Source organism: Chiloscyllium plagiosum, chromosome 3 (assembly GCF_004010195.1).
Source record: "Chiloscyllium plagiosum isolate BGI_BamShark_2017 chromosome 3, ASM401019v2, whole genome shotgun sequence".
NCBI lineage: Eukaryota > Metazoa > Chordata > Chondrichthyes > Orectolobiformes > Hemiscylliidae > Chiloscyllium > Chiloscyllium plagiosum.
In genome coordinates this window covers 136,172,310-136,192,956 of record NC_057712.1, presented here as the reverse complement: position 1 = coordinate 136,192,956, position 20,647 = coordinate 136,172,310, and the positions used below count along the sequence as shown (strand labels likewise).

At 41.3% G+C, this 20,647-nt stretch overlaps 2 protein-coding genes across 4 annotated transcripts in view; one reads left to right on the top strand and one right to left on the bottom strand.

Annotated features, from left to right (window-relative positions):
- ppp2r5d (protein phosphatase 2, regulatory subunit B', delta) overlaps positions 1-20,647 on the top strand; it is a 141,433-nt gene that overhangs the window by 113,445 nt on the left and 7,341 nt on the right. For all 3 annotated transcript variants that reach the window (XM_043687399.1, XM_043687401.1, XM_043687400.1), the window contains one exon: positions 6,938-7,010. In XM_043687399.1, coding sequence (XP_043543334.1) covers positions 6,938-7,010 — 73 coding nt within the window. The remainder of the gene's footprint in view (positions 1-6,937; positions 7,011-20,647) is intronic.
- Positions 7,836-20,647, bottom strand: part of mea1 (male-enhanced antigen 1) — a 42,977-nt gene continuing 30,165 nt past the window's right edge. Inside the window, exon 4 of the mRNA XM_043687405.1 lies at positions 7,836-7,916. The gene's annotated coding sequence lies outside the window, so the exon portion shown is untranslated. The remainder of the gene's footprint in view (positions 7,917-20,647) is intronic.

The following is a 20,647-nucleotide window of genomic DNA, read 5'->3' as shown; positions in this document are numbered from 1 at the left end:
AGTACTTTGCATTCCGGTTACTCTGACCAAAGTGAATCACCTCACACTTGTCTGCATTAAACTCCATTTGCCACCTCTCAGCCCAGCTCTGCAGCTTATCTATGTCTCTCTGTAACCTACAACATCCTTCGTCACTATCCACAACCGCACCGACCTTAGGGTCGTCTGCAAATTTACTAACCCACCCTTCTACGCCCTTATCCAGGTCGTTTATAAAAATGACGAACAGCAGTGGACCCAACACCGACCCTTGCGGTACACCACTAGTAACTGGACTCCAGGATGAACATTTCCCATCAACCACCATCCTCTGTCGTCTTTCAGCAAGCCAATTATTGATCCAAACTGCTATATATCCCACAATCCCATTCTTCTGAATTTTGTACAATAGCCTACTGTGGGGAACCTTATCGAATGCCTTGCTGAAATCCATATACACCACATCAACCGGTTTACTCTCATCTACCTGTTTGGTCACCTTCTCAAAGAACTCAGTAAGGTTTGTGAGGCAAGACCGACCCTTCAAAACCGTGCTGACTATCCCTAATTAAATTATTCTTTTCTAGATGATTCTAAATCCTATCTCTTATAACCTTTTCCAACACTTTGCCAACAACTGAAGTAAGGCTCACTGGTCTATAATTACCAGGGTTGTCTCTACTCCCCTTCTTGAACAGAGGAACCGCATTTGCTATCCTCCAGTCTTCTGGCACTATTCCTGTAGACAATGACGATTTAAAGATCCTGGCTTCCCAGAGGATCCTCTGATAAATCCCATCCGGCCCAGGGGACTTGTCTATTTTCACACGCTGCAGGATTTCTAATACCTCTTCTTTGTCTAGTAGCCTGTATCTCAGTATTCTCCTCGACAAATTGTCGTTTTCTAGAGTGAATACTGTCGAAAAATATTCATTAAGTGCTTCCCCTATCTCACTCCATACACAACTTCCTACTACTGTCCTTGATTGGCCCTAATCTTACTCTCGTCATTCTTTTATTCCTTAAATACCTATAGAAAGCCTTAGGGTTTACCCTGATCCTATCCGCCAACAACTTCTCATGTCTCCTCCTGGCTCTTCTGATAATTGCCTTTCCCCCAGCTGAAACTCTTGCCCAGTGCTATAGACCTATCCCTTTCTATCACTAAAGTAAACATAACAGAATTGTGATCGCTATCACCAAAGTGCTCACCTACGTCCAAGTCTAACACCTGGCCGGGCTCATTACCCAGAACCAAATCTAATGTGGCTTCGCCCCTTGTTGGCCTATCGACATACTGTGTCAGGAAACCCTCCTGCACACACTGGACAAAAACTGACCCATCTATAGTACTCGTACTATAGTGTTCCTAGTCAATATTTGGAAAGTTGAAGTCCCCCATGACACTACCCTGTCTCTCTCACTCCTATCGAGAATCATCTTTGCTACCCTTTCCTCTACATCTCTGGAAGTATTCGGAGGCCTATAGAAAACTCCCAACAGGGTGACCTCTCATTTCCTGTTTCTAACCTCAACCCACACTACCTCAGTTGACGAGTCCCCAAACATCCTTTCTGCAACTGTAATACTGTCCTTGACCAACAATGCCACACACGCGCACCCCCTTTTACCATCTTCTCTGTTCTTACTGAAACATCTTAAAACAGCTTCTTAAAACAGGAGACCAAAACTGTATTCCAGATGTCTCACTGATATCCTATATAGTGCAGCAAACCATTTATTTTATATCCCATTCCCCTTGCGATGAGCAATATTCCTTTTGCTTTCCTAAGCACTTGCTGTATCTGCATACAAATTATTGTAACTTGGTACCAGGACACTTGAATCCCTCTGTACCACTCAGTTCTGAAATTTATCCCCATTTTTAGTAATGTTCCACTTTAAAAAAATACTTCCAAAGTGGATAATTTCACATTTTCCCTCATTATATGCCATCTGCCAAGTTTTTGACTACACACTTAACCAATCTATGTCTCTTTGCAGACTCTTTGTGACCTCTTCACAACTTGCTTTCCTACATACATGTCTGGAAACCACACAATGTGCCTTAGGCCAGTGCAGGACCCACTTTGTTTCGATGGAGAAATTTGAACTTTATGTTGGTAGAAAAGAAGTTGTAGATTTGCTTACCACTCATGGACATAAATTCTTCCAGCTGATTCTCCACAAGAGGCAAAAAGCAGGTTATAAGCTCAGATCAAAATCTCATCTTCCCAACCTTCTTTGAAGATGAGACTTCCCATTCCCAAAGCATTCCTTCAAACTCCAGTGGAACAACTTGAGACTCAGGGAGTAAGGTGAGGCTGGATGGTCTGTACTTTAATGCTGAGTATTACAGTCAAGACGTTTATTCAGGGCATGGGTTGACATATGGAATTATGTTAATGCCATCAGAGACGTGGTTGAGGGAGGGACAGGACTGGCAACTCAATGTTCCAGATTATAGGACCTTCAGATGAGATTGGAGCAAGCAGAAGAGAAAGAGGTGTTGCACTATTAGTTAAGGAGTCTGTTAATGCAGTTAGGAAGGATGATATCTTGGAAAGCTCTTCAAATGAGGCTTTGTGGGTACAATTTAGGAAGAAAACAGGAGCAGTTACATTGAAGTGAAGGTATTATAGGCTCTCAAACAGTCAGCGGCAAAAGAGGAGCAGATATGTAGATAATTCACCTGAGTTGTGTAAAAACAGTAATAGGATAATTATATTAAGGGATTTCAACTCCCCTAATGTTAATTGGGATAGTCATAGTGCATTGGGTTTCAAGGGAGTAAATTTCATGAAATGTGTTCAGGAGAGTTTCTTTATGGCAACATGTAAAGGGTCCGACATGGGATGGCATAGTGCTGGACTGAATTCTGGAGAAAGAAGCTGGACAGCTGCTTGTAGGGCAATGGGGGACCATTTCAGTGACAGCAATCACAATTCAAATTTCTTATGAAAAGGGAAATAGATCGTCTGCAGGGAATAATTTTGGGTTGGCGGTAAGCAGCTTTTATTAAAATGAGTCTGGATCTAGCCAAAGAAGATTGGGAACAGCTACTTAATAGGTAAATCTACAGCAGAACGGTGCAGAGCCTTCAAAAGAAATGCAGTGTGTACAGGTCCACCATCTTCCTTTTCGGGTGAAATGTCAGAGCAATAAGCCCAGAACACCCTGGATGTTGAGGGACTTCCAGGACTGGATGAGAAGGAAAAGGGAGGCATTTAGTTGGTGTAAGGGGAGCAAATCAGAGGCCCTCGTGGACATTGGAAAGTGCAGGGGCATCTTCGAAAGCAATTAAGTGAGCAAAGATAGGGCATGAGAAAACAATGGCTGTAAAATTAGGAGAAGTCCCAAGGTTTTCTGTAAGAATGTTAAGGCAAAGAGGATAACTGGGGAAAGATTAGAGCTCATTAGGGGCCAAGGAAGCAGTCTGTGGAACCAGAGGACATTGGTAGATTTTTAAACAAGTATGTCACTTATGTCTTCCTTTGGGAGAAGGTACTAGTAGATACAAAATTCAAGGAAAGGGACTCAGAGTTTCATGAGCTCTTCTTTCTCCGTGGATTTCCATTATCCATCCGTTTATCTGGGGGTCTTTCTCTATTCAGGGCTCCATCTCCACCCATTGGTTGCTCCTTTGTCCTCACCCCCTGTATTCAGCATATTTACCACCTTTTCCATTTCTGAAGAAGGGTCACTCACTGGACCTGAAATGTTAACTCTGCCTTCTCTTCAAAGATGCCGCCAGTCCTGCTGAGTTTCTCCTCCAATTGTGTTTTGTCTTAGATTTTCAGCATTTAGAGTTCCTTGTTTAATTTTACTCCAAAAACAATGCTATTGAAGTGACGAGTTTAAGGAATGCACATTAAGTAATAAGTGAGCCAAGGTATCATCTTGTATAAGGGCCTCAAAGTAGCATTGAAGAAAATAGTTTTGGTTCATATGAATGGTATCCTGAGATGGTGTAAAGAAGAAGTCAATGTCATTGGGAAGTGATGGAAAAATAGTAGGCAGTCTTAAAGAAAGCAGTGCAGGGAGAATGCATTTAGAAAAATTCTTTATCCTTTAAAGTATCTTTATAAAAACAAACATGCAAAATTGATAACCAAGGCTGGCTGTGCTCCTGGTACAAGTCTCCTTCACTCCCACTTCTAGCACTGACTTTTGTCTCTGTCCCCCTCCGGGTCCAACCCCAGCCCCCTTGAATGGTGCATGTGCAGCTGATGTTACTGCACACAGATGTTAAGTATCACTGCTGCATGTGCTTCCTGTGGCTTAGCCTATAGCGGCCAGCTGATGTCACAGGCCATGTTTGCACATACATAGTGGGCATTCCACACAGTCACTAAAAGAAAATAGCACTGAGTGACTGCAGAAAGCTGCTAGAAAGAAAACCAATGACAGCTGTTCCAGTTAAGCAAGGAGCTTCAAAGTGGAGCCGAGTAGGTTTTTACCTCGGTTGGAGTATATGTAATGTTATTGTTGAGGGTAAATAGGGTTGAATCTTTAGTTCAGATACTTGTAATAAGACTGTTTCAAGTAATTCTTATAGATTGCACTATAGTTTGTGGATAATAAACTTTGTTCTTTTCTTAGGAATACATCAGCCGCTTGTATATGTAGTCAGTATTTGACTACCGTGGTAAACAATTAAAAACAATATTGGTTTATCAAGCCAAATTTCACTCTGGGATCTGACCTGTCCAGTATTACCATCAGTTGGGATCATAACAAACAAATTTGCAAGTCATTGTCAATCTCTTCAATTCTGCATACAAGAAACTATGCAGAGTCTTAGCACCACGTGCCTTTGTCTGCTCCTCCCCCATTGATCTCTGAAAGTAGTTTGGAAAAGCAGCAAAAATTTTTAACAAAAGCTTCCTTCTTCAACATCATCTATCTTGCACATTTACCAACTGCCACGCTTCACACACTACTGGTTGCACACTGTCCTTGAAAGTTGCCAAAACAAAACTGGAAATAAATCCTGCACATCAGATTCAACTACTCAAGAACTTGTGGTTGAGAATTGGCTTGTTTAGTCATGTGAAATCCATGGCAGAAACTCTCATCCCTCCACCAACTGTACTGTTCGTTAGTTTGTTCTTGTCCAGGATCTCCTGTTTCATTAACTGCTTAACCTTCCCTGGCGTTTACAGATTTGGGCACAAACAGCTGCAGGTCTGTCTCCTCTTGCAACCATTATAAATTGGACCATTTAACATGTATTGTCTCTCAAACATTTCTTGCTTTCTGGATTGACTTTCGTTTGCCTTGCCTCCTATTCCCACTAATCTGTTTATCTTGAACATTTTTACAATTATCTTCACTGTTTACTGCACTTGAAAGAGGCAAGTCATCAGCAAATTTCACAACTACACATGCATGTGTGTTTATGGTTTACTGAGCAGAGGGTGTCGCTGGAAGCTGTGTAATGTAAACAACATTACAGTATTAGGTGTGTGAGCTGATGGAATGATGAATAGCTTTTCTGGATAGGGAACCCAAGATTGTTTTGAATTCTTGTGAACAGACTGCCTACTAGTCTGTTTTGGATACCTGTGATGTGAGCACATTCGATTTCAGGACAGTGAATATAACAACTGAGACTAAAACATTTTTAGTTTATACAGTGAAGATCATAGCTTTTTGAGTAACATTTTCTCTTGGCTCATTACAGCAGTTGTTTAAATTCTGCTTAGTGCTGGATTGAGTAAACGCTGGTGCACCACAGATTGATAACCCTTGGGGTATTCTTACTTTTCTCTGTAATCAATATCAACTTTGAAAGTACAGGCCCTGTCCAGTCTCAAGGTAGTTTGCCTTGAAGAGAGTGCTGTGCACAAGACAGTCTGAAAAGAGAAAAATTGTCCCATTTAACAAGTGATACTGTTAACTTGTTAATTAAGACTACCTTGGGTATGTTGACACGGTAAGAATAACCACAGAAAGACACGATCATTGGTTATTTGGTTTACCCTATTTTAACTTTGTACTTCTGAAGGATTTTAAAGATCGAGCCTTATTAGTGTGTCAGTGAGAATTCAAGTTTCAGTCTCTGATGTAACAGCATCAAAGCAATCTGACACAGGGTAAACTCCTCTGCTAATTTAAACCCGACACAAAAGCTCACTTCGTGCCATAATCAGTTAAATTTCGAGAGGCAAAGAACTGTTCCAGATTTTGCTATTTAAAGTAAAAATTAACAATTAAGTCCAACAGAGAACATTACAACCACTATTTACAGTTCCTTTCTCTTAAACTTATCTTTTACCTTCCACTCTACAATATTGGTCTAACAAAATAAAAATCCCGTTTCAAAACCGGTCAGCTCTGTCGATTTTTGCTTTGTCATCTCTTCTTCGGTTTTCTGCTGCACAACTTCTTTTATGGACAGGTACCTTTCAGAGACCTATTTGGCTAGCAGTCTGTACTTGTTGGTTTTCTTGGCAGTTCTTCCCCTAACTGTTCAAAATGTCTGGTTTTATACCCCAAAACATTGGATTATTTGATTGGTTTAATGTTACCGAAGCTCTACATTCAGATTCAATTGGATTTTGGTATCTGGGGCATAATTGAATCTGACCGAATTTGTTTTTGTTCCATGGCAATGCAATTCCAGCTATTTGTTTCAACGATATGTTACCTAGTTCAGCACTCTGTGCTTTCGGTCAGTCCTTGCTAGCTTACCATCTCTCTTAATGGTACTTCACCTTCATAACAAATAAAAATGAACACGAGCATGAGTTTGAACTTTACGTGTGTTCTCAACATTCAAAGAAAGATGAAGTGCTCAGAAATTGAAGTGTACACTGTAGCAGAACTGATATAAATTGGTACTTTAAATGTTACATTATCCTTTTAAGACAGCATTTGTTGATCTGAGTGAGTTAGGGAATTGCCTATCTTTGTCATCTCAACATTACAGAATCCAAAACTTTTTTTGTTTCAGGGAGAAATTCAAACTGAAAGAGCGCGAGGAGATATGGCAAAAAATTGAGAATCTCGCCCAACACAATCCTCAGGTATGACATCACTAATCCTTAACCCCTCCTCCCTACCACCGCACTGATTGGTAAGTGAATAATCTGGGGTGCCAACATGTCGGTTGTCTTTGCAGGTGTTGTTTTAATGTGTGGTTGGAGTGCTTTTCTCACAAGGAGTATTGTAGGATTAGTATCTGAAATACAGAAAACTTTGTTTTAACTGGCAAAAATGACGTACCTGAAATACTGGAAGTTTACTGTATTATTGCAGTGTCCAAGTAGTCAGTTGAGGGTGTGAGTGAGAAGGCTGTCTGCTGGTAAGTTTTATTAAAGGCAAAGTTGCAATATTATTTAAGTGATTTATGCTGTAAATCGCAACAGTGTGCATGCTCCCTCCATCGTGTTTCTATTAGTGTGTTTTTACATGGATTATGTGAACCTCTTGATCAGCCAGAATATTCCTGTTTTCATAGGTGCCAGTTAATAAAACGTTTGCTGTACTATCACTAAAAAAATTAATACTAGACAAGCTTGTGTCGAGTTTGACATGATAGTGGGGACAGCAGCGTTCGGTTCCTGAGCACAGGGCTCGACCACTCATTGGGCTCATGCATTGGGTCTAGCTGCATCCACATGGTTCGCCATCTTTCCATCTTGGTAGCTCAGTCATGTGTTTTGCTTTTGTTTGGCCTTGGTTGCCTTGGGGCCACTTCCTGCTGTCCTCCTGTGGGAGGCTGGGCCCCTGCATATCTCCATCCCCACTCCATCTCGGCTTGGTGGCATTGGAAGACGAGCCAGGGCCCCTCAGACAATATCCAGCATTGGAGGAGGTGCAGAATCTGTACAGCATGACCGTGTAAAGCTAGCAGGTCAACGCTGAAGTGACGGCACTGGTAGCGGCAAGAAAGGAAGCGCGTTGTCGGGAATGATGTCTGATGGCAGCAACTAGAGGAGCGTAGAGAGGGAAAGATGAATCTTTGAAGCTTTTTCAGTTTTAGTAATATCAATTTAATATTAATTTATTCAGTAAACTTATTCTGTAATCCAGAAAGCACCGGAATGTGGTGACATTGTGCTTTTCACTATGTATAGGTACAAGTGACAATATTAAATAAATCCAAGTCTAATGGGGCTAAAGGCTGCTAAGTCCCTGGCCCTAATGGCTTGCATCCTAGGATCCTAAAAGAGATAACTACAGATATAGTGGATGCATTGTTTGTAATCCTTGACTCTGGAACAGTACTGAGGGATTCGAAAACTGTTAATGTGACACCTCTATTCAAAATAGGACACCTTTTATCTAAAATGACGGGAGAGGCAAAACATGGCTAACTATAGGCTGATGTCTATTGTTAGAAATGTGTTGAAATCAATAACTAAGGAAATATTGGCATAACATTTGGCAAATAATAATCTATTCAAGCAGAGTCATCACAGTTTCATGAAAAGGAAATTCTGATTGACTCAGAGTTTTGTTTTAGGAAGTTTCAGAGGGCAAACCAGTATTGCACTTCCAATGAGCATTTAGCAAGGTACCTCACAAGAGGTTAAGTCATAAGAGCCCAAGGTGTTGGAAGTAGTATATTGGTGTGAATAGAAAAATGGCTAATGGAGAGGAAACAGTGAGTGTAGATAAGGGGGATTTTTTCTGGTTGTTGGACCGGAACGAGTGGGATTCTATTGGGACCAGTGCTGGGTCCCAATAGAATATTGTTAATATATGTTAGTGACTTGGAAGAAGGAAGTGGATGTAGCCAAATTTGCACATGAGACAAAAATAGGTGGAAAGGCAGGTCATGATAGAGAGACAATTTACAGAAAGGTATTGATAGATTAATTAGACAAAAAGTTGACAATTAGAGTAAAATGTGAAGTTTAATTTTGGAAGGGAAAACGAACTGAATATTATTTAAATGGAGAAAAACTACAGAAAGCTGTAACACGAAGGGAGTTGGGGTTACTTATGCATGTGTTGGACCGTAACCCCTCCCCTCTTCCCCCACCCCCTCCCCAAACGAGGACAAAATTCTCAGAATGCAGACAGGATTCAAACATGTGGCAGATTTTATTCCTATTCAAATGATCACTGGTTTATGCAGGGAGAGGGATAGATTCACCTTGGATCTGGCCTCCGACGTGAGGATGCAGTTTTCCATTAACCTTCAGCTTAGATTGGAAGAGAGACCAATGATGCTGTGGCTTTAACAGTGAAATACAATATTTTTATACATTTTGTGTTACAACGTGGTCACTGTACCTTTCCCCTTCTATATATTCAGTGCTGTGAAACACCTAATCGATAATGGACACTCCTGTGGACAGCCCTAGGTTTCCATGATCTTGTGATGTTTAACAGACATTGTAATCTCCAGGCCTTGATCCTTCTATTCATCCTATTAATTTGCATTCCAAAATTACTGGCTGTACACTTAGATTACTTACAGTGTGGAAACTGGCCCTTTGGCCCAACAAGTCCACACTGACCCTCCGAAGAGCAATGCACCCAGACCAATTCCCCAACATTTACTCCTTCACCTAACACTATGGGCAGTTTAGCATGGCCAATTTACCTAACCTGAGCATTTTTGGACTGTGGGAGGAAAGGAAACCGGAGCACCTGGAGGAAACCCACGCAGATACTGGGAGAATATGTAAACTCCACACAGTTGCCTGAGGTGGGAATTGAACCCGGGTCTCTGGCGCTGTGAGGCAGCAGTGCTAACCACTGTGCTACCGTGCCACCCACACGTCCTTCAAACATGTCCCAGACTTGCTTAACTCAGGACTGCTTGAATTCTGTTGCCCATTGTATTCCTTTGTTATCTCTAACAAATTCTGTTACTCCTTCTGTACTTTCCCCATTGTCCAAGTTATTATAATACTCGTAATATTAATTTCTATTATGAAGTTAGTTATATATAAGGATTTATAATTACCTCTACTGTTAGCACTGTTCAGCCTAATAAGTTACAAGCAATCTATTTCTTCCAGGATATGCTGGGCGAAATGAACTAATTTTCGCATCTATGTTTGAATCTTTTTATCCCCTAATGGTTTTTAGTTATCAGTGTATCTTGTTGTGTCCAGTCGGTTCTGCTATAATGCATGTTTCTTCAACGTGAAGTGGCTTTAACGTGATTCAAGAATTTTGAATGTCATTTGGAGAATGTGAACTGTCCTTACCTGTATTGGTTATAACACAATTCTGGCCCAATTAGTTTAAGCGGCATGGCTATTGTGCAATTTTCTTATAACACGAGATTGCTCTAGAACAGAACTGAGTTATATTAAAACTGACTGTACTTGTAACTATAATTACGTTGGAATCTATCTGTGATTATCGTAAAAATTCTTTAATTAGAATCTATTTCTTAATATTGTGAATACATTTTTTTAAAAACTGTTAACTACAAAATATCCTTAGCTGTTGTTTTCAGTCCAGTATGATGAGTTTAAGCTGACTGCCTTATGGACTGAGATTTATTGTGCTTATTTTGACTGATTCTTTTTGCCTAATGGGACAACATCCTTTCATTAATGAGGTTAGAATCAATCACTTGTTGTAGTTTAATGAATTTGTTTAACCCTTCAGATTTTTACTGGCCATAGTCTCATTAGTTCATCTGTGTTTGTTACAAATCTTCAGGCTGTTTGTTTTTGGACATTTCTTATCAATGCTGTCTCTATCAACACTCCTTGCAGATACTTTAGTGTAATGTTCCCTCTTGCCTCGGAATAATCCTTTCTCAAAGGTACCATTGTTTCACTTAAATGCTGGAATAGGCTTTTAATCGGTTTGTCCAGCATTTTGTGTCTCAAATATGGGCACCTCCAATGCCATGAAAAACAGAAAGTTAGCACACAGGTAATCGGGAAGGTGAATGGGATATTGGCCCTTATTTCACGAGGGTTAAATTATGAGAGTAGGAACATCTTACTGCAATTGTGTAAGATGCTGAGGAGATCATATCTGGAATACAGAAGAGTTTTGGTCCTAATTTAAGAAAAGATATCATTTTATTGAAGACAGTTTGGAGAAGATCCATTAGGATGGTGCTAATTTAAGATTGAGATAAGGAATTTCTTCTGAGGGTTCAGTATCTTTGGAGCTTCTTGCCACAGAGAAATGTGGGACTGTGGGGACTTTGTGTATATTTCTTGATGAGACAAACAGATCAAGGGCTACAGTGAAAGGGTAGCAAAATGGGCATGATGAATGGCAGATCAGCCAAGATCCTGAATAGTGGAGCAGGCTCGAGGGACGAACATACTTGTTGCTTGTGGTTTTATGGTATGGTGTAGAGCGTACAGATTGATCTAAAAGTCAGTTTCTGTCTGTGCAGAGTGAGGGAGGACAGGGTTAAGCAGTGAGATTTGACAGATCTGGTTGCCCAAAACTAGAACTAATCCAGGACAACTGGCTTCTGTCACTGTTCCACGCTCAATTGGGCAGCGATGTGCAAATATGAATTTGAGCCTTCGTGGTCCTAATTTCTTTAAATTTCATTTTTGGGACACTGATGCTTTGAAGGCTAGTATACATTTCCTCTCCTGTAACTTTCCTTGACAATGAGTCACCAGCTTGAACTGCTGCAGTACACATGGTATAGGTACATCAGTGTTAGAAAGGGAGTTCCAGTATTTTGAGGGAAGTGAAGATAAAGCAGAGTTCTTGCTTCCAATAACTATCTAGTGATTTAACAGTAACAGCTTGTTTTTTATAAAGCATCTTTGATGTAAATGTCCAAAGATGCTTTGGAAGAGCAAAATTCCATGCAATTTTACATAAAGAATTGTCAGAGCTGGTGACCAAAAACTTGGTTGAAGAAGCAGATTTTCACTTCAAGGAGGAAATGAATAGAGACAGAGGTGTTTAGGGGGAATTCCAGAGATTAGGATTTAGGCACTTAAAGGCATTCCTTTAGTGCTGAAGTGATTTAACATGGGAACATTAAAAAGACAGAAATCAAATGAGAGCTGATTACTTCTGGGTTTGAAGCTTTGGCAGATTGCAAAGATGAGGAGAGAACATAGAGCTATTTGAAAGCAATTCGATATTTTAAGATTAAAGTATTGACTAATTGTGAATTAGTACAGATGAAGAGTTTTGGACTTTACTGCAGGTTTGGGCATGGACAGCAGAGGATTTGGCTTATGTCAAAACTATGGACAGTAGAAGTTAGCAGTTGACATTGTGAAGTCTAGAGACAATAGCAGCAAGGATGAGGGTTTCAATAGCAGTTAGCTGCAACAGGAATGAAAATATTATTAAGATGAAAATAGTTTTAGTTTAGTGATGGTCAAAGCTCACCTCTGAGGTTAAAGATGGCACCAAGACTGTGATGATCTAGTTCAGTCCCAAGCAGTTCCCTGAGGAAAAAGACTGAGTCCTTTGCAACGGAATACAGTTTGCAGTTAAAATGAAAGGCAATGTCTTCAGGTAATTACAAACAGACAATTTAGAGATTTGAGAGATGGAGGTGCGGTAGAGCTATCACTCGTGAGGTGACAGAGGATCAGTATATATGTTAGAAATAAGTGGGGCCTAAGGATGAACCCTTGGATTACACCAGAGATAGTCTTCTGAAAAGAGAAGAAAAAGCATTGTAGGTGACTCTCTGGCTGCAGTTCATCAGATAAGAATGGAATTAGGTAGTGCAGTCCCACCAAGCTGGCTGTTGCCACAAATAATGTTAGAGGGTGGTGTGGTCAACTGATTGACTTGCTTTCAACCAAATAACGGGGTGAGGTATTTTATCTTTACCGCAGTCCCATAGTAACTTTGAGAGCAGTTTGGTATTGTGGCTGTGCAGAATGAAAGAATTAAAACATAGAGCTCTTAGAAAAATGAGAACAGACTTGGGAAGCAGCATATCCTTTGGAATAGAAAGATAGTTTGAGATTGGCCTGGTAATTTGAGGACAGGGGTTAAGGGGTTTGTTTTTTTTGTCTTGTTTTGAGAGGGGTGATGACAGCAGGTTGGAAGTAGGTGGTGGAAAGGTATGTCTAAGGGGAGATATATTATTAGTCATTAATCAATAACATGTGGACCAGAAAAGGAGGTTAGGCAATCTTTCTTTCATTGGGAACAAGGTTGAGAGAGCAGGAGGTGGGCCTTCTGTATTACATGAGCTTGGAGAACCGAGATGGAAAGTAAACCTGAGAAGGAAACCACCTCGGAAAGGGCTTCAGGTAAGTTTTCTCTGAGCTGTGAGGAGGAAGAAAAGTAGCAGCGGCAGCTTGTTGAATGGTTCCATTCATAGTGAAAAAGAAAGCCACGAGTTTGTCAAACTTGATGACCGTTAAGAAAAATGGACAGTGTATTTCAGGAGAAATCTGCAGTAAAAACAAGATGTCAGTCATCCTGGAACCAGCCTGATTCTTGAAATGGTAGGACTAGTGTGTGACAAGGGACTGGATTGGTTCAGACTATGTTTACTGGGAGTTCAGAAGAATGAGGGGGTGATCTCAAAAACCTATTAAAGTTTTTAACTGGTCGAGACAGTGCAAATGCAGGAAGAATGTTCCTGAGGACTGTTACAAAGTTGAATAGAGAAATTGAGTGGAGTAGATTGGGAGGCAGGAAGTTAGAATTTGGTGTTTGTAAAATTGTAAAATGGGGAAAGCATTGCATGGTCCCTTTAAAAGATTATGTGCTATTTCATTGCTTAGCGACTTAAAATGGACATCTGCGAGCAGCAGCTTGAAAGTTTCAAAGTACACAGAGCACCCAAACTTGAAACATTTGTATTGAAAAGCTGGACAGTTAGTGGAGCAAGCAGCAGGTTTTTAACCAAGACAGTAGTCATTGGAATTCAGCCAATTTTGACCAGGTGCTTAGATACCAAACTTCCTGTTAAATTTAGGTTTGATGGTTTTGACAATGTAGGACCAATTCTATTGTAAGAAATATTGATATGTCATCACGGGTATAAAAGAAGGGGGGCAGTTGGACAAAGACCTCCAGAGCAAGCTGCTATTTGGCAGAGATAATGGATGTCAGCACTTTCGCTCTCGTGCTCTCTCCTCCTTTATCTCTCTGTCTCTGTCTCTCTCTCTCTCTCTCTCTCTCTCTCTCTTTGTCTCTCTCGAGAATCGCTGACTCTCTCAGCTTCCTCTATGTCATAGAGAAAGCACTTCCTAAATAACAATGCTACCAACAACAGAAGGCATTCCCGACTTTTAGAATTAGATAAATAAATTGTTATTTGTTGATTTTAAAGTGAGTGTCAGGGATTTACTTTATTTTACAACTAGAAGTTTCTAAAAAGCAGGTTACACCACTTGTCTCTCACTTTTTACAGATTATGGGGCAAGATGCTAGTCTTTGGGTGTTTTAGGTCTCTGAGGGGAGTCAATCTGACCAAGGACTTCAGAACTAAGGGTCACTGTCATTCATTTAGACTCTTATGAGGAGGAATTTCTTCACCCAGAGTGGCGAGACTGTGGAATTCTCTGCAACAAAAAGCAGTTGAGGCCAAAGCACTGAGTGTTTTCAAGAAGGAATGAGATAAAGCTGTTAAGGTTGAAGACATCAGAGGATATGGGAGAGAAAGTGGGGAACAAAGTGCTGAGTTGGATGATAATGCCTGGCTATATTCAGTGGTGGAGTAGACACAAAAGGCCAAATTGTTTCCTTCTCCAGTTTTCCATCTTTCTATAAGAGAGCAGTTTTTCCAGGTGTGTGCAGAATCCAATGGTCTGTTGTGTTGTCCAGCCAGACCCTGTTGTGAAAAGGTTGTTTTCTTAAAAATTCTTATGGATATGGTCAGCAGTCATTGCTCATCCCAAATAATCATGTAATTCTGGTCGTGATCCTTGTTGTGTGCTCGTAAACTATACTGTTGGACAGGAAGTTCCAGGATTTTGTCCCAGCAGCCACAAAGAAACAGCAATATATTTTCAAGTCAAGTATGGCTTAGAGAAGAACATGCAGAAGATGCTTCCATGTACTTGCTGCCCTTATCGTTTTGGGCTGCAGTGGATATGTTTGAAAGATGCTCTGGAATGGGCATCACAATATGATTGAGGTTTCAATAAATGACTTGGATTCAGCAGGTATTTTGCATCTGCCTTCATTACAGAAGGCAGCATCCCAGAGATCACTTTAAATCAGGAATGAACGTAGGCAAGAACTGAAGAAAATTACAATCACTGGGCAATCAGTACTGAGCAAATTGGTAGAGCTTCCGTCTAAAAGATTCCTGAGTCCAGGTAGACTTCATTATAGTGTCTTAAGAGTGATTAGTGTAATAATTGATTGGTTTTGATTTTCCAGAATTGCCTAGATTCAAAGAAGGTTCCAATAGAAATGGAAAATAGTGCAGGTTTATTCACTTATTCAAGAGGACCTTATTCAGTAAGAAACTGTTGTTAAAGTCATTATAGCAGGGCACTTGGAGTTCAGATTAGTCAAGAAGTGTCAGCGTGGTTTAGTGAAAGAGAAATTTTAACCAGTTTATTAGTCCTTTGAGGATACATAGTGCTTCAGATAAAGAGACTGATATGCATGTACTGCATTTGTGTTTCCAGAAGGTGAATGGTAAGGCACAGTGTCGAAGGTTATTATGGAACACTAAAGGTTTATGGTGTTGGGAGAAACCTATTGCCATGGATAAAAGATTGGCTAGTTCATGGGAAATAGAGTAGCCTTAATTGGGCATTTATTAATTGTCAAGATGTGATGTGTTTACCCTCTGAATCCATGCTGGGGTCTTAGCTTTGTATAACTTGTTGTGGTTCTGTTCGCCAAGCTGGGAATTTGTGTTGCAGACGTTTCGTCCCCTGTCTAGGTGACATCCTCAGTGCTTGGGAGCCTCCTATGAAGCGCAACAGAACGAGGACATGCCATAACCCAAAGGACTAGCCACACGACCATACATCAAGAGCATTTCTGAACTGACAGCCAGACTACTGCGACCACTAGGACATATACGAACAGCCACTCTCAGACAACAACTCACCAGAACGAAGGATCCGATACCCAGCGTGAGCAAAACCAACGTAGTGTACAAAATCCCAGGCAAGGACTATACAAAACACTACATAGGACAAACAGGAAGACAGCTAACTATCCGCATCCATGAACACCAACTAGGAAAGATCACAGAAGCGCTTCACAGGAGGCTCCCAAGCACTGAGGATGTCACCTAGACAGGAGACGAAACGTCTGCAACACAAATTCCCAGCTCGGCGAACAGAACCCTAACAACGAGCACCCGAGCTACAAATCTTTTCACAAACTTTGTATAACTTATCTAAGTATCTTAGATCAAGGGTTGGAGTGTGTACAGTTGCTAAATTTGCTGATGACACCAAGATAGGAAGTAAATTGTGAAGCGGACTGGCATCTCCAAATCATGAAGAGGACCTGAGGAGACTACATATATGGATGGTTAAAGTGAATGGCATAGATCTGACAAATGGAGTATGATGTGGCAAATGTGAAAGTGGTTGACTTGAGGGAAGGTTGTACAGGCCAGCTAGTATGCGCTGCAGAAAGGTGGTCTGATTAAAACTTAAAATCCTGAGGGAGTTTGGAACTGATGCATTTTGATCACTTCCAAATTGATTTTCAGGTTTTTTTTTTGAAAAGCCTTCACATAACTGACCTCTTTCCACCTGTGATTGTGTTGAAATCCAAATCCAAAGTGAGACATACAGCATCAGAAGATGGTGAATATGGAAATAGTGTTTACTCTTTGTGAATCGAGAACTAGGGCTCACTCTAAATAAGTGATTGCCTGTTTAAATGTTCTTCCTTATGAGAGTCTAGGTGGGATGTTCTTCGGTGGGACGGTGTGGACTCTTGTTGAATGGCCTGCTTCCATACTGTAGGGATTCGATGGCCACAGTCCTGGATTGGGTCTCAAACAACGACGAGACAGAATACAGGACAAGAAAGCTTAGTGGCACAATGTAAAGATGACAATTTCTCTCTCCATGTCAGTAAAACGAAGGAGCTGGTCATTGACTTTAGGAAGCAGATTAGAGGACACACCCTTTCTGTATTAATGGTGCTGAGGTGGAGATGGCGAGAACTTTCCTAGGAGTAAAGATCACTAACAATCTATCATAGAGTCCCACAGCACGGAGACAAGCCCTTTGGCCCAAACTGGTCCATGCTGACCAAAATGTCTGTCCACACGAACCGCATTTCCCTGCACTTGTCCATGCCCTTCTAATCTTTTCCTATCCATGTATTTGTCCAAATGCCTTTTAAATGTTGTTAATGTACCCACCTCAACCACTTCCGCTGGCAGCTCATTCCATATGTGTACCACCCTCTGTGTAAAAAACCAAAATTGCCCCTCCGGTTCCCTTTTATTCTTTCTCATCTAATCGTAAACTGATGCCATCTAGTCCTCGGTTCCCCAACACTGGGAAAAAGACTGAGTGCATTCACCTTATCCATGCCTCTCATGATCTTACACACCTCTATAAGGTCCCCCCTCAGTCTCCTATGCTCTAAAGAAGAGTCATAGTTTGTCTCGCCTCTCCCTATGACTCAGACATTGAGTCCAGGCAACATCTTCGTAAATTTCTTATGCACTCCTTCCAGTTTAATAACATCCTTCCTGTAGCAAGGTGACCAAAATTGAATACAGCCTCACCAATGTCCTGTACAACAGCAAAGTAACTTCCCAGCTTCTATACTCGATGCCCTGACTGATGAAGGCCAGTGTGCCAAAAGCTGCCTTCATTGCCCTGTCGACCTGTGACTCCACTTTCAGAGAACTGTGAACCTGAGCTCCAAGATCCCTCTGTTCCACTACACACTTTAAGGCCCTACCATTCACCATGAAACTCCTACCTTGATTTGACTGTACAAAGTGTAAGACCTCACACTTGCGTATATTAAATTCCATTTGCCATTTCTCTGCCCTCTTCCCCAGTTGCTTATGGTCCTGCAATTTCTGACAACCTTCCTCACTGTCCACAATACCGCCTATTTTAGTATCATCGGTCAACTTACTAATCATGCCTTGGACATTCTCATCCAAATCATTGATAGAGATAACAAACTGTAATGGGCCCAGCACCGACCCCTGAAGCACTCCACTAGTCACGGGTTCCAATCTGACAAAGATCCTTTTGTTGTCATCCTCTGCTTCCTACTGTCAACCCAATTTTGTTATCAATTTATAAAGTAGCCCTGGATTCCATGCAGCCTACCATGTGGAACCTTATCAAAGGCTATACCGAAATCCATATAGACTATGTCTACTGCCCTGCCCTCATCAACCTCCCTGGTCACTTCATCAAATCTCTAACAAATTTGTGAGGCATGATCTCTCACTCTCAAAGCCATGCTGACTGTTCCTCATCAAACCCTGTCTTTCCAAATGCATATGTATCTGATCAGAATCTTCTCAAATAACTTACCCACCCCAGATATTAGGCTGACTGGTCTGTAGTTACCAGGCTTTTCTGTACAGCCCTTCTTGAATAAAGGCACAACATTCGCTCCCCTCCAGTCTTCTGGGATCTCACCCGTAGCTAATGATGATGCAAAAAATATCAGCCAGTGCCCCCATAATTTCTTCTCTAGCCTCTTGTAGACTGACCAATTCTAATACATCTCATTAGGAGAGGGCTCTGCCACCATTGGTATCCATACCATTGACCTCTGATTCAGAAAGCTAAGAGCAAGTTATCTTCATGTCATCAGCCTGAAATCAGACTTTGCCTATGACTCATTGGGGCTAATGCTGAGTTATAGGATTTGTTTTCTCCCAACCAAGCATGCATGCTCTCTTACTGGATTTCAGTAACATTACTTTTGAAGTGATCATATCAAGATTGAATTTGGCAATCAGTTTGAGGGTGAGAAGGGGGACAAGTGTTTTAAATTTCAGTGAGGGCAATTACAGTGGTATGAAGGCAATTCTGGCTAAAGTGGACTATGAAATTAAGTCAAAGCTTAGGCTGCAGCAGTCCCTTGAGATATTTCATAACACTCAGCAAGCATACATTTCGGTGAGAAAGACTCGAGAAGAAAGATCCACCATGTAAAGCAGAGAAATTGAATGTTGTATCAAATTGAAAAAATACAGTTCTGCAGAATTTTAACTCAATAGAGAGGGAGAATTGAAAATTGAGAAATCTCACTAGAAATAGTAAAACAGATGAAAGGAGTTTCTAAAAGTCCTCACAAATTAAGAGTTTCTCTTGGTGCAGGGGTCAGTGTCCGGGGGCAGGGGATTTGGAGGATGTGAGGAAAATATTTGTCATCCAGAGGGTGATGGGAATAGGAGTTCATTCTGGAACTCATTGTCTATAAAGGTGGTAGAGGCAAAGGCCCTCATAATATTTAAGTAGCTCAAGGTTTGCATAAAGATTTGTAGCTCCGGTACCGGTTGCTATAGTTGTGGGTATGTTCGCCACGCTGGAAAGTTGATTTGCAGACATTTCGTCCCCTGTCTCAGTGACATCTTCAGTGCTTTCGAGCTTCCTGTGAAGCGCTGCTGTATTGTCTCTTCTGGATCCTATTTGGTTCTGTCCCTACAGCTTCTGGTTCCAATTGTTCGTTGTAGTGGCTGATATATTGGGTCGAGGTCAATGTGTTTGTTGATGGAGCCCATGGATGAGTGACATTCTTCTAGAAATTCTCTGGCTGTTCTCTGTTTAGCTTGTCCTGTGATCGTTGTGTTGTCCCAGTCGAATTTGTGGTCCTTGTCATCGGATTTGTGGCAGATGCAAAGACTGGAACAAACAGCTCTCCCACAAGTCCGACCCAAATTCTGGATCAGATATGTAGATGACACTTTTGTAATTATTAAGAGAACAGAGATTGAGAACACACACCGGATTATCAACCCCATGCTCACAGGGATCAGATTTATGAGTGAGGAGGAAACCAACAAATCAACTCCCATTCCTGGATGTGATGGTCGAAAGAATACAGATTGGTGAATGAACTACAAGAATGTACAGAAAAGCCACACGCACAGACCAGGATCCTAAACGGCAAAAGCAACCAACCCAACACACTAGAAGCTGCATATACACCCTGTTCAAAAGGGCTACAACGCACTGCAGCACTGCTGACCTGCAAAGAGAAGAATACCTCTGCAGAGTCTTCAATATTAAATATCCACACAACTTCGTCTGCAGATGTCTGGCAGACGCACAATGTGATGACGACAGAACACACTAGCCACTCTACCTTAGATTAAAAAAAAGTCTCTGAACTGACAGCCAGACTTCTCCGCTCACTCTGATTCATGATGCCCATAAACTGACAGCCACGCTCACCAGGACAAAAGACCAAACGCCCATCATGTGCAAGATAAACATGGTGTACAAGATTCCATGCAAAGACTGCAGGAAACACTAGATAGGGCAAAAAGGCAGACAATGAGCAATCCGCATCCATGAACACCAACAAGCCACTAAACACCACAACCAGTAGTCCTACACACAGATGACAAGGACCACAAATTCAACTTGGACAACACAACGATCACAGGACAGCCAGAGAATTTCTAGAAGAATGTCACCCATCCACAGGCTCTATCAACAAACACAATGACTTCGGCCTAATATACCGTTCACTGTAATGAACAACCGGAAGCAGCAGGAATGAAACCAAATTCCAGAAGACACAGTATAGCAGCGCTTCACAGGAGGTTCCAAAGCACCGAAGATGCCCCTAGACAGGGGACAAAACATCT